Source organism: Oncorhynchus mykiss, chromosome 31 (assembly GCF_013265735.2).
Source record: "Oncorhynchus mykiss isolate Arlee chromosome 31, USDA_OmykA_1.1, whole genome shotgun sequence".
Classification (NCBI taxonomy): domain Eukaryota; kingdom Metazoa; phylum Chordata; class Actinopteri; order Salmoniformes; family Salmonidae; genus Oncorhynchus; species Oncorhynchus mykiss.
Window position 1 is genome coordinate 18,323,162 of NC_050571.1, and position 14,942 is coordinate 18,338,103.

Here is a 14,942-nt window from a genome sequence, read left to right on the forward strand (position 1 = left end):
ATCCTGCAGTGCCAGACGTGTCCCCTTGCTTAAGCCAGTACATGTCCAGGCCCGTCAGAGCATTTGGATGATCCAGAAGAAGATTAAGAGAATGTCATATGGTCAGATGAAACCAAAATATAACTTTTTGGTAAAAACTCAACCTGTCGTGTTTGGAGGACAAAGAATGCTGAGTTGCATCCAAAGAACACCATACCTACTGTGAAGCATGGGGGTGGAAACATCATGCTTTGGGGCTGTTTTTCTGCAAAGGGACCAGGACGACTGATCCGTGTAAAGGAAAGAATGAATGGGGCCATGTAACGTGAGATTTTGAGTGAAAACCTCCTTCCATCAGCAAGGGCATTGAAGATGAAATGTGGCTGTGTCTTTCAGCATGACAATGATCCCAAACACGGGCAACGGAGTGGCTTCGTAAGAAGCATTTCAAGGTCCTGGAGTGGCCTAGCCAGTCTCCAGATCTCAACCCCATAGAAAATCTTTGGAGGGAGTTGAAAGTCCGTGTTGCCCAGCAACAGCCCCAAAACATCACTGCTCTAGAGGAGATCTGCATGGAGGAATAGGCCGAAATACCAGCAACAGTGTGTGAAAACCTTGTGAAGACTTACAGAAACCATTTGACCTCTGTCATTGCCAACAAAGGGTATATAGCAAAGTATTGAGATAAACTTTTGTTATTGACCAAATACTTATTTTCCACCATAATTTGCAAATAAATTCATTAAAAATCCTACAATGTGATTTTCTGGATTTGTTTTTCTCATTTTGTCTGTCATAGTTGAAGTGTACCTATGATGAAAATTACAGGCCTCTCTCATCTTTTTAAGTGTGAGAACTTGCACAATTGGTGGCTGACTAAATACTTTTTTGCCCCACTGTAGATACAGATATACAGACTCGTAGATACACACAGTGATGAAAACCATTACTAAGGCTTGCTGAGGTCAAGTAGGAGGGGCAATCAATATGTGGGGTGGGACATTATCTTGATAAATTACCAAATGCAAAGTAGCATTGAATTCTTCTTCATTAGATTGTTGGCTCATTTATCTGCAGGTAAGAACACTGGTAACAAAAAACACTTTTCTGTTCCTTTTTTCCAAGAATCTCACTGTTCAACCTTTGGTTATAAACAGAGTTGCAACAATAAGAAACGGACTGTAAGATATTCGTATAGCTGCAATATTGAGGACCTTGGTTTTAAAGACATGGTCATGAAACCTACTTTAGATTACTTTGTATTGACAACTTTGACATATTTGAAAAGAGGAAATATCTGTTTTTCTACTCTGCCTTTAAAGGGGCAATCTGTGATTACATTTATTTACTTTTAAATGAACACTGAGTGTCTGAAACATTAGGCACACCTTCCTAATATTGAGTTGCACCCCCTTTCGCCCCCCAAACAGCCTCAATTCGTCAGGGAATGGACTCTACAAGGTGTCGAAAGTGTTCCACAGGGATGCTGCCCCATGTTGACTCCAATGCTTCCCACAGTTGTGTTAAGTTTGCTGGATGTCCTTTGGGTGGTGGACCACTCTTGAAACTGTTGAGCGTTTAAAAAAAACAGCAGTGTTGCAGTTCTTGACACACTCAAACTGGTGAGCCTGGCACATACTAACATACCGTGTTTGATCTCGTCTTGCCCATTCACCCTCTGAATGGCACACATACACAATCCATGTCTCAATTGTCACAAAGCATAAAAACCTTCTTTAACATGCCTCCTTCCCCTTCATCTATACTGATTGAAGTGGATTTAACAAGTTACATCAATAAGGGATCATAGCTTTCTTCTGGGTTCACCTGGTCAGTCCATGTCATGGAAAGAGAAGGTGTTCATAATGTTTTGTACACTGTGTTCTGTATAGCCATTGATTCTGCAAGAATATAACTTAACCTCATGAGATCAGTTCAACTGTCTTACCCCATCAGAACCCAACATATAAGCTTGTTTTATTATTTTGTTTGTAAGCAATGTTATTGTAATGTAAACCATCACTGTATACCCTCAAAACACGGTTAAAACTATAATTGTGATGTAATGGATGGTCAGTCTGTCTATGAATTGGATAAGGGGTTACATTTCTCCAGCCCTATTCCTCAGCTGTTTACCGAAACAGTGGCGGGTGGTATAAAATAAAGGGTCCCTACAGATTACAGAAGGAAAGAATAGTATAAATACAGTGTAATACACTCTTCTAATAAAATCTATGGTTTGGTATAAATAAAGCATGAATGACTGACAGTAATGAATGAACACATTAATAAATGATAGACTCGTGCGAGTGAAAAGCGTCGTGAAGACTTGATATGAATTGAGCACCAGCAGTCAAACATGGAGTGGAGAAGTGCTTACCACGTTCGGCCACTAGGTGTCAGTATTTTCACCACTTAGGCTACAGTTTAGTCTTGGAATCCGGCACTGAAGTTGCCGCGGAATGGGACAGACGCGCAAAGTGATGGAAGACGATGCAGGGCTATAAAAGTGTAGCTGCGTGTCGTGGCAGAATAATTGAACTTGGGCACTCAGAAGAGGACCAAGCTACAACAGGTGAAATAGAAGTTTCAGCTGCGCAAAGACGGCTACTATGGAGCGCAAACCTGAGATGTATTACGAGACTGAGAGAAGGTGAAGAGATACGATAAAATGATAAGAAATGAAAGCGGTCTGACGAACGGTTCTTCAGTGGCCCCCCACGACACTAACCTGAATCGCCCTCCATGGGTTGCGACAACTTTGGGATGCTTTCTGATTTTCACCATTGTCGTTGATATTTTGGGCAACCTCTTGGTCATTATCTCCGTGTACAGAAACAAAAAACTCAGAAACGCAGGTAAGTCAAAGTAGCCTAACCCAATAAAACGTATGTATTTTGAAAAGCATACTGCCATTTGCTGTAGTCTTTTACAACAAAAGGAAACTTATTTGTCTATCTTCATTTCTTAGTTGTATCACCCTGTTGCAGGAGAACTTTCCTGTAATGCAGGAAATTAAAAACTTGTAGTGTATTTAAGGTTTAAAAAGGCTTCTGAAGTTTGTAATTTCCCCTTTGATATTTCAGACATGATTTTCTCTTACTTTTTTGTTGGGGTTGCTACATTCTCCGTAAATTCATTATAATTCACATAACCCACACTTCCTGTTGCTGCAGGATTATTTTCTTGCTTTAGCAAACTGGCTCAAATTAAGATCCTACATCTGTATTCTGCATAAGTACAAGCCACAGAGATGTCCTGTGGATGTCCTGCCTTGCCGGCCCTGGGCATAAGCGACATAGGCGGTCGCAGAGGGCCCTCGACAGACCCTCACTTAGGAACTCAGTCTGTTGAGCGTTAGAATAGTAAAATACACAAGGTGCAATTTCATCAGCAGTGTTCCTCGTGTTATGTCAGTCACTGACAGTCACTCAATTAGCCCATGTCAGCAAAAAAAAATGAGATTGGTAAATTAGTCTACCCAGCTATCTAAACTTGTAGTAATCATGGACGAATTTCTGACCGGGCACGTATCAAGGGCCCGGTCCTCTACATTCTAAAATTAATTTCCTGCAATGCTACACATTTTACAACGGGGTGTAGAGAAAATGTTGCAGTTTTAAAACAACTCTTCTCAAATTCTATACATTTTGCCATGGCTTATGCCATGTTAATATGATATCTGATTCAGAGTGACCTTTCATTCTCTTCTCATTATTGTAACCTCATTCTGTTCAGCATCACAGAGCAGATGTTTTAAATGTGTTTATTTATTGAACTAGGCAAGTCAGTTAAGAACAAATTCTTATTTATAATGACTGCCTACCCTGGCAACGCCGGGCCAATTGTGCACCGCCCTATGGTATTCTCAATCACAGCCAGATGTGATGCAGCCAAGATTCGAACCAGGTACTGCAGTGACACTTCTTGCACTGAGATGCGGTGTCTGTGCCACTCGGGAGAAAATCTATCATCATTACTGTAACCTCATTCTGTTCACCTTCACAGAAAAAATCTATCCTCATTACTGTAACCTCATTCTGTTCAGCATCACGGAGTAGATCTATCCTCATTACTGTAACCTCATTCTGTTCAGCATCACAGAGTAGATCTATCCTCATTACTGTCACTTTATTCTGTTCAGCTTCACAGAGTAGATCTATCCTCATTACTGTCACTTTATTCTATTCATCTTCACAGAGTAGATCTATCCTCATTACTGTCACTTTATTCTGTTGAGCATCACAGAGTAGATCTAGCCTCATTACTGTAACCTCATTCTGTTCAGCATCACAGAGAAAATCTATCCTCATTACTGTCACTTTATTCTGTTCAGCTTCACAGAGTAGATCTATCCTCATTACTGTAACCTCATTCTGTTCAGCATCACAGAGAAAATCTATCCTCATTACTGTCACTTTATTCTGTTCAGCATCACAGAGTAGATCTATCCTCATTACTGTAACCTCATTCTGTTCAGCATCACAGAGAAAATCTATCCTCATTACTGTCACTTTATTCTGTTCAGCTTCACAGAGTAGATCTATCCTCATTACTGTCGCCTTATTCTGTTCAACATCACAGACAATGTTCCCTCAAAAAAACGTTGGTACTGAGAAAATGTTAGGTCTGCTGAGCGCAAACTCGAACAGTGTGAAAATTCTGTGCAACTTCCAGCATGGGTTTACTTTGAACACTGAAGCTGTACCCGCTTTAAGTTACAGTTTGAACAGTAGTCAAGTAGGCTACTGTAGCTATTTTATCATAATGTAGTGGCTGGTAGGCCTACAATGGAGAAAATGCATCCCATAGCATTTTAATATGTAAATAGCTGTTATATCATTCAGGTAACATTCCATGAGACTTTTGGGGGAAAAAACCATACAGGGCTTGAGATTAACCTGTTTATCCACTTGTTCTTCATATAAAGGAGGTGACTGAAAATGTTGTTGTGTTGTTTGATGCAAGAAACACTTTACAAAATAAAATGCATCATTATTCCCATACCATTGTTACAGAGAATCAGAGAAATGATGCTACCCTCTGCCTATTGGCTACTTAGCTTATTCAAGCCTCTCTCAAAATACAACACTGCCCCTTTAAGACAAAAAAAACTCTTTACCTGACTCGCATTCAAAGATGTCTAGAAGTGTACATGTTTTGTGCTCTTGAAGGAGCAATCACTCCCCCATTGCTGATTACAAATTATCTATAACTGGGCTAATAACTCGCTATCTAGCAAAGGATATGAAGAAATGTGCACACGTGGCCACATGCAGCTCTTGTGCTTATGCTGTAAACACAGTCCAGTTCAAAGTGAATGGCCACAGATCCATATATGGCAATGTTCTATTTGCATATATGCCTCCTGCAGCTTTGATTGGTTATGGCATTTTGTTTTGGTATGTTGCATTGAAAGTGGCTAATATTGCGTTGAATCGATCACAATTCCCACAGTAAAAGGAAACATTGATAGTGCTAACTAATGGGGAAAACTCTAGAAAGTTAAGTGAAGTTCAACCTCATAATTCTCTGTGCAGGCTGATATTTCTTCTGCGCGGCAGTCCCGGGGGAGCTGAGGGAACATTGATCACAGAGTAGATTTATCCTCATTACTGTAACCTTATTCTGTTCTAAATCACAGAGAAGATATGAGTGATGTGTGAAACAGGCTAGCTACTGTGTACGGTCACACTGCATTATACAGACAGGTGTGTGTTGTTGTGGAGGCTCAAGTGGCAATTTAATGATCCTCTAGATTAAAAATCACTTTGCAAAAGGGCAACATTGACTGGTATTGGTGCAGGTACTGTAGTGCTGTAAGTGTCATGAGTAGGGTTGCAAAATGCCGAGAACTTTCAATAAATTCACTGGTTTTCCAGAAATCTTGGTGGGGGGATTTCTGGTAAACCAGGTAATTTATTGAAAGTTCCTGAAAGATTGTAACCCTAGTTGTAAAGCCAACATTTATTCTGTAGAGCTGCTGTTATTTTATTCCATGTCCTTTTCATTTGAGTTAACCTTCATTGTTGGAACCTTGGGTTACCACATGAACGGAACACAATCGTATTGCTGCTTAGGCCACTATTTTTAGCAGCAGCAGGTAATTGGCTCCTTATCAAACAGATCAATAAAATCTAAATGTACACATGTTATTGCAGGTGCAGCAAAATGTTTATGTTTGTAGCTCCAACAGTCAGCAATATCTAGCAATACAATAACAATGCAATAACAATAAAATAACAATACAATAACAATGCAATAACAATGCAATAACAATGCAATAACAATACAATAACAATACAATAACAATACAATAACAATACAATAACAATATAATAACAATACAATAACAATACAATAACAATACAATAACAATGCAATAACAATGCAATAACAATGCAATAACAATACAATAACAATACAATAACAATACAATAACAATGCAATAACAATACAATAACAATACAATAACAATACAATAACAATGCAATAACAATGCAATAACAATACAATGACAATACAATAACAATGCAATAACAATACAATAACAATGCAATAACAATGCAATAACAATACAATAACAATACAATAACAATGCAATAACAATACAATAACAATACAATAACAATGCAATAACAATGCAATAACAATACAATAACAATACAATAACAATGCAATAACAATACAATAACAATACAATAACAATACAATAACAATGCAATAACAATAAAATAACAATACAATAACAATACAATAACAATAAAATAACAATACAATAACAATACAATAACAATACAATAACAATAAAATAACAATACAATAACAATAACATAACAATACAATAACAATACAATAACAATACAATAACAATAAAATAACAATACAATAACAATACAATAACAATAAAATAACAATACAATAACAATATTATAGCAATACAATAACAATACAATAACAATAAAATAACACCACAATAACAATACAATAACAATAAAATAACAATACAATAACAATACAATAACAATACAATAACAATAAAATAACAATACAATAACAATACAATAACAATACAATAACAATAAAATAACAATACAATAACAATACAATAACAATAAAATAACAATACAATAACAATACAATAACAATAAAATAACAATACAATAACAATACAATAACAATAAAATAACAATACAATAACAATAAAATAACAATACAATAACAATACAATAATACTACAATAACAATAAAATAACAATACAATAACAATAAAATAACAATACAATAACAATACAATAACAATACAATAACAATAAAATAATACAATAACAATACAATAACAATACAATAACAATAAAATAACAATACAATAACAATAAAATAACAATACAATAACAATACAATAATACTACAATAACAATAAAATAACAATACAATAACAATAAAATAACAATACAATAACAATACAATAATACTACAATAACAATAAAATAACAATACAATAACAATAAAATAACAATACAATAACAATACAATAACAATACAATAACAATACAATAACAATAACAATACAATAACAATAAAATAACAATACAATAACAATAAAATAACAATACAATAACAATACAATAACAATACAATAACAATACAATAACAATAACAATACACACATAATACATAAAAAGAAAAAGGGATAAAGACCTCCGAACGAGCAACATCATAACAAGCAACATCATAACAAGCAACATCATAACAAGCAACATCATAACAAGCAACATCATAACAAGCAACATCATAACAAGCAACATTGGACCCAGACGATAGTTTCTCTTGTGTCGTGTTCGTGGAGGGGTTATCGCTGGTGCTACCACCAAACGTTCTGGTACCCTCCTCCTCTGCCAGTTAGACAGGATGGCTTCGTGTTGATAATTTTCTGGCCTGGGGAGTCACCTTCGCTACAAAGTACAGTCACAGTTTAATCTATAAATGTATTCATATTGCATTCTTTAATCTGCACCAAAGGGGGAATGGCAGCCTCCAGATTATTCATGAGTGCTTTATAACATAACGTTTAGATATAAATACAGTCACTTTATGGTTTATTTATTTAGGAGAATATACAGTATATGTGCATAATGTATTGTAGAGCCTACATGCTGTTAACTCTGACTGTGACTCCTGGATACTGAAACACCAGCTCTCCATGACATAGACTGACCAGGTGAGTCCAGTTCAATGCTATCCCTAATATATATGCAACCAATACAGTACTTACCTGGAATGAATATAAATTGTTGCCAATTACCATAAAGTTAAGTGCTTAAATATAACGTACTGATAAGCACGGAGAAAATTGAATTGCCCGTTTAAAGTCAGCTAAATATTTTCTGATATTGTAAAAATTATTGTCAGCAATTTTAGAAGTGTTTGTAAATTTAGTGCAGGAGGGAGTATAGTAGTAGCCTCAAATTACATTTTTGCAATTGTCTCTCTCTCCTCCACGTCTCTCTCTCCCTCCCCCACGTCTCTCCCTCTCCCCCCACGCCTCTCTCTCTCCCCCACGTCTCTCTCTCTCCCTCCCCCACGCCTCGCTCTCTCTCCCAATGCCTCCCTTTCTCTCTCCCTCCCACACCTCTCTCTCCCCACGCCTCTCTCTCCCCACACATCGCTCTCTCTCCCCACACCTCGCTCTCTCTCGCCACTCCTCGCTCTCTCTCCCAATGCCTCCCTCTCTCTGCCTCCCACGCCTCTCTCTCTCTCTCCCCACGCCTCTCTCTCCCCACACCTCGCTCTCTCTCCCCACGCCTCTCTCTCTCTCTCCCCCACGCCTCTCTCTCTTTCCCCCACGCCTCACTCTCTCTCTGCCTGCCACGCCTCTCTCTCCCCTATGCCTCGCTCTCTCTCTCCCCCACGCCTCTCTCTCTCTCTCCCCCACGCCTCTCTCTCTCTCCCCCATTCCTCGCTCTCTCTCTGCCTCCCACGCCTCTCTCTCTCCCCCACGCCTCTCTCTCTCTGCCTCCCATGCCTCTCTCTCTCTCTCCCCACGCCTCTTTCTCTCCTCCACGCCTCGCTCTCACCCCCATGCCTCTTTCTCTCCCTCTCTCACTCCCCACGCCTCTCTCTCCCCCACGCCTCTCTCTCTCCCCCACGCCTCACTCTATCTCCCTCTCTCTCTCTCTGCCTCCCACGCCTCTCTCTCTCTCCCAATGCCTCCCTCTCTCTCCCTCTCTCTGCCTCCCATGCCTCGCTCTCTCTCCCAATGCCTCCCTCTCTTTCGCTCTCTCTGCCTCCCACGCCTCTCTTTCTCTCTTCCCACGACTCTCTCTCTCCCCACTCCTCTCTCTCTCTCTCCCTTTCTCTCTCTCTGCCTCCCACGCCTCTCTCACTCTCCCCCACGCCTCGCTCTCTCTCTGCCTCCCACACCTCTCCCTCTCTCTCCCCACGCTTCGCTCTCTCTCTGCCTCCCATGCCGCTCTCTCTCTCTGCCTCCCACGCCTCTCTCTCTCTCCCCCACGCCTCTCTCTCAGCCTCCCATGCCTCTCTCTCTCTCTCCCCACGCCTCTCTCTCTCCTCCACGACTCGCTCTCACCCCCACACCTCTTTCTCTCCCTCTCTCACTCCCCACGCCTCTCTCTCTCCCCCACGCCTCTCTCTCTCCCCCACGCTTCACTCTATCTCCCTCTCTCTCTCTCTCTGCCTCCCACGCCTCTCTCTCTCTCCCAATGCCTCCCTCTCTCTCCCTCTCTCTGCCTCCCATGTCTCGCTCTCTCTCCCAATGCCTCCCTCTCTTTCGCTCTCTCTGCCTCCCACGCCTCTCTTTCTCTCTTCCCACGACTCTCTCTCTCCCCACTCCTCTCTCTCTCTCTCCCTTTCTCTCTCTCTGCCTCCCACGCCTCTCTCACTCTCCCCCACGCCTCGCTCTCTCTCTGCCTCCCACACCTCTCCCTCTCTCTCCCCACGCTGCTCTCTCTCTCCCCCCACGCCTCTCTCTCCCCCAACGCCTCTCTCTCCCCCCACGCCCCTCTCTCTCTCCCCCACACCTCTCTCTCTCTTTCTGTCTCCCACACCTCGCTCTATCCCCCACACATCACTCTCTCTCTGTCTCCCTCTCTCTCTCCCATGCCTCGCTCTTTCTCTCTGTCTGTCTCTCTCCCTCGCTCTCCCTATCGCCCTCTCCTTTTTCTGTCTCAGTCTGTCTGTCTCTCTATCACTCTCTGTCTCCCATGTCTCTCTCTTTCTCTCTTTTTCTCTTTCGCTCTCCCTCTCTCTTTCCAGAACGTTCACAAATAGGTCCGGTATCACATCATCAACTTGTATTGATCACATTTTTACTAACATGGCTGAACATTGTTCTAAAGCTGTATCAGTGGCACTAGGTTACAGTGATCATAACTTGGTTGCACTCACTAGGAAAACTAAAATACCAAAGGCTTCCCCTAAGGTAATCTAGCGAAGGTCCTATAGAGGGTTCAATCAAGACTCATTTGTGGATGAGATTAAGAATGTGCAATGGTTAGAAGTGTGTAGTAAGGATGATCCTGAAATGTCACTAAGTTTGTTTAAACATTTATGAAGTAAAGGGTGATGAAACGAACTGTGGAGAACGTTGAACGTGATTATGGGTAGGAATTCGAACATGTCCGGCTCTTTTGTTGAATCAGAGGCTATATTTATTACAAAATCAAACGACATCGCAAAACTACTTTAGTAGTACGGCCTTAGCACAAATGACAGATGATTGGTTAAAGAGTATGGATGACAGGAAGTTAGTTGGTGCTGTGTTGATAGATTTCAGTGCTGCTTTTGATGTTATTGATCATAAACTGTCACTAGATAAACTCAAACGTTATGGTTTTAAGTCTGCAGCTCTATCCTGGATGGAAAGCTATCTATCCAGGAGAAGATAAAAACTGTTCTTTAATGGTAGCTTTTCAAAAAGTAAAGATATACACTGTGGTGTTCCTCAAGGAAGCTGCCTAGGCCCACTTCTCTACTCTTATCTTTACTAATGATTTACCTTCAGTAATGAACAAAGCAGGAGTGGTAATGTATGCTGAGGACTCTACAATGCATCCGCATTATATCCGAATGTAATGCGCTAAAAGATGTACTGAGTAGTGAACTAAGAATGGTGGGTTGATATGAACAAATTGGTGTTGAACATTTCTAAAACTAAATGTATTGTATTTGGTTGAAGATATTTGCTTGCTGATGACCCCCAATTGAATTTGTTGATGAATAGAATGCATGTAGAGCAAACGAAAAATGTTAACTACTAGTTGTCATGTTGGATGCAGCTTTATCATGGTCAGAACACATACATAATATTGTTATTAAGATGGGTATGGGAATTGCTGTTACAAGAAAATTTTCAGAGTATGTAACATCTAACACTCTGAATCAGGTGATTCAATCCCTGGTCCTATCACACTTAGAGTACTATCCAGTTATATGGTTAATCCCTGGTCCTATCACACTTAGAGTACTGTCCAGTTATATGGTCAATCCCTGGTCCTATCACACTTAGAGTACTGTCCGGTTATATGGTTTATCCCTGGTCCTATCACACTTAGAGTACTGTCCGGTTATATGGTCAATCCCTGGTCCTATCACACTTAGATTACTGTCCGGTTATATGGTCAATCCCTGGTCCTATCACATTTAGAGTACCGTCCAGTTATATGGTCAATCACTGGTCCTATCACACTTAGAGTACTGTCCGGTTATGTGGTTTATCCCTGGTCCTATCACACTTAGAGTACTGTCCAGTTATATGGTTTATCCCTGGTTCTATCACACTTAGAGTACTGTCTGGTTATATGGTCAATCCCTGGTCCTATCACACTTAGAGTACTGTCTGGTTATATGGTCAATCCCTGGTCCTATCACACTTAGAGTACTGTCTGGTTATATGGTCAATCCCTGGTCCTATCACACTTAGAGTACTGTCTGGTTATATGGTTTATCCCTGGTCCTATCACACTTAGAGTACTGTCTGGTTATATGGTCAATCACTGGTCCTATCACACTTAGAGTACTGTCTGGTTATATGGTCAATCCCTGGTTCTATCACACTTAGAGTACTGTCCGGTTATATGGTCAATCCCTGGTCCTATCACACTTAGAGTACTGTCCAGTTATATGGTCAATCCCTGGTCCTATCACACTTAGAGTACTGTCCGGTTATATGGTTTATCCCTGGTCCTATCACACTTAGAGTACTGTCTGGTTATATGGTTTATCCCTGGTCCTATCACACTTAGAGTACTGTCCAGTTATATGGTCAATCCCTGGTCCTATCACACTTAGAGTACTGTCTGGTTATATGGTCAATCACTGGTCCTATCACACTTAGAGTACTGTCTGGTTATATGGTCAATCACTGGTCCTATCACACTTAGAGTACTGTCTGGTTATATGGTCAATCACTGGTCCTATCACACTTAGAGTACTGTCTGGTTATATGGTCAATCCCTGGTCCTATCACACTTAGAGTACTGTCCAGTTATATGGTCAATCACTGGTCCTATCACACTTAGAGTACTGTCTGGTTATATGGTTTATCCCTGGTCCTATCACACTTAGAGTACTGTCTGGTTATATGGTCAATCCCTGGTCCTATCACACTTAGAGTACTCTCCGGTTATATGGTTTATCCCTGGTCCTATCACACTTAGAGTACTGTCTGGTTATATGGTCAATCCCTGGTCCTATCACACTTAGAGTACTGTCTGGTTATATGGTCAATCCCTGGTCCTATCACACTTAGAGTACTGTCCAGTTATATGGTCAATCCCTGGTCCTATCACACTTAGAGTACTGTCCAGTTATATGGTCAATCACTGGTCCTATCACACTTAGAGTACTGCCTGGTCCTATCACACTTAGAGTACTGTCTGGTTATATGGTCAATCCCTGGTCCTATCACACTTAGAGTACTGTCTGGTTATATGGTCAATCCCTGGTCCTATCACACTTAGATTACTGTCCGGTTATATGGTCAATCCCTGGTCCTATCACATTTAGAGTACCGTCCAGTTATATGGTCAATCACTGGTCCTATCACACTTAGAGTACTGTCCGGTTATGTGGTTTATCCCTGGTCCTATCACACTTAGAGTACTGTCCAGTTATATGGTTTATCCCTGGTTCTATCACACTTAGAGTACTGTCTGGTTATATGGTCAATCCCTGGTCCTATCACACTTAGAGTACTGTCTGGTTATATGGTCAATCCCTGGTCCTATCACACTTAGAGTACTGTCTGGTTATATGGTCAATCCCTGGTCCTATCACACTTAGAGTACTGTCTGGTTATATGGTTTATCCCTGGTCCTATCACACTTAGAGTACTGTCTGGTTATATGGTCAATCACTGGTCCTATCACACTTAGAGTACTGTCTGGTTATATGGTCAATCCCTGGTTCTATCACACTTAGAGTACTGTCCGGTTATATGGTCAATCCCTGGTCCTATCACACTTAGAGTACTGTCCAGTTATATGGTCAATCCCTGGTCCTATCACACTTAGAGTACTGTCCGGTTATATGGTTTATCCCTGGTCCTATCACACTTAGAGTACTGTCTGGTTATATGGTTTATCCCTGGTCCTATCACACTTAGAGTACTGTCCAGTTATATGGTCAATCCCTGGTCCTATCACACTTAGAGTACTGTCTGGTTATATGGTCAATCACTGGTCCTATCACACTTAGAGTACTGTCTGGTTATATGGTCAATCACTGGTCCTATCACACTTAGAGTACTGTCTGGTTATATGGTCAATCACTGGTCCTATCACACTTAGAGTACTGTCTGGTTATATGGTCAATCCCTGGTCCTATCACACTTAGAGTACTGTCCAGTTATATGGTCAATCACTGGTCCTATCACACTTAGAGTACTGTCTGGTTATATGGTTTATCCCTGGTCCTATCACACTTAGAGTACTGTCTGGTTATATGGTCAATCCCTGGTCCTATCACACTTAGAGTACTCTCCGGTTATATGGTTTATCCCTGGTCCTATCACACTTAGAGTACTGTCTGGTTATATGGTCAATCCCTGGTCCTATCACACTTAGAGTACTGTCTGGTTATATGGTCAATCCCTGGTCCTATCACACTTAGAGTACTGTCCAGTTATATGGTCAATCCCTGGTCCTATCACACTTAGAGTACTGTCCAGTTATATGGTCAATCACTGGTCCTATCACACTTAGAGTACTGCCTGGTCCTATCACACTTAGAGTACTGTCTGGTTATATGGTCAATCCCTGGTCCTATCACACTTAGAGTACTGTCTGGTTATATGGTCAATCCCTGGTCCTATCACACTTAGAGTACTGTCCAGTTATATGGTCAATCCCTGGTCCTATCACACTTAGAGTACTGTCTGGTTATATGGTCAATCCCTGGTCCTATCACACTTAGAGTACTGCCTGGTCCTATCACACTTAGAGTACTGTCTGGTTATATGGTCAATCCCTGGTCCTATCACACTTAGAGTACTGCCTGGTCCTATAACACTTAGAGTACTGTCTGGTTAAATGGTCAATCCCTGGTCCTATCACACTTAGAGTACTGTCCAGTTATATGGTCAATCCCTGGTCCTATCACACTTTGAGTACTGTCTGGTCCTATCACACTTAGAGTACTGTCTGGTTATATGGTACATCCCTGGTCCTATCACACTTAGAGTACTGTCCAGTTATATGGTCAATCCCTGGTCCTATCACACTTAGAGTACTGTCTGGTCCTATCACACTTAGAGTACTGTCCAGTTATATGGTCAATCCCTGGTCCTATCACACTTAGAGTACTGTCTGGTCCTATCACACTTAGAGTACTGTCTGGTTATATGGTCAATCCCTGGTCCTATCACACTTAGAGTACTGTCCAGTTATATGGTCAATCCCTGGTCCTATCACACTTAGAGTACTGTCTGGTCCTATCACACTTAC

At 40.8% G+C, this 14,942-nt stretch overlaps 1 protein-coding gene across 1 annotated transcript in view; it reads left to right on the forward strand.

Annotated features, from left to right (window-relative positions):
* The first annotated feature begins 2,469 nt into the window (after positions 1-2,469).
* Positions 2,470-14,942, forward strand: part of LOC110504716 (melatonin receptor type 1A-A) — a 32,951-nt gene continuing 20,478 nt past the window's right edge. The window contains exon 1 of the mRNA XM_021583503.2: positions 2,470-2,837. Within this exon, the coding sequence (XP_021439178.1) occupies positions 2,651-2,837 (187 nt within the window). The 5' untranslated portion in view covers positions 2,470-2,650. The remainder of the gene's footprint in view (positions 2,838-14,942) is intronic.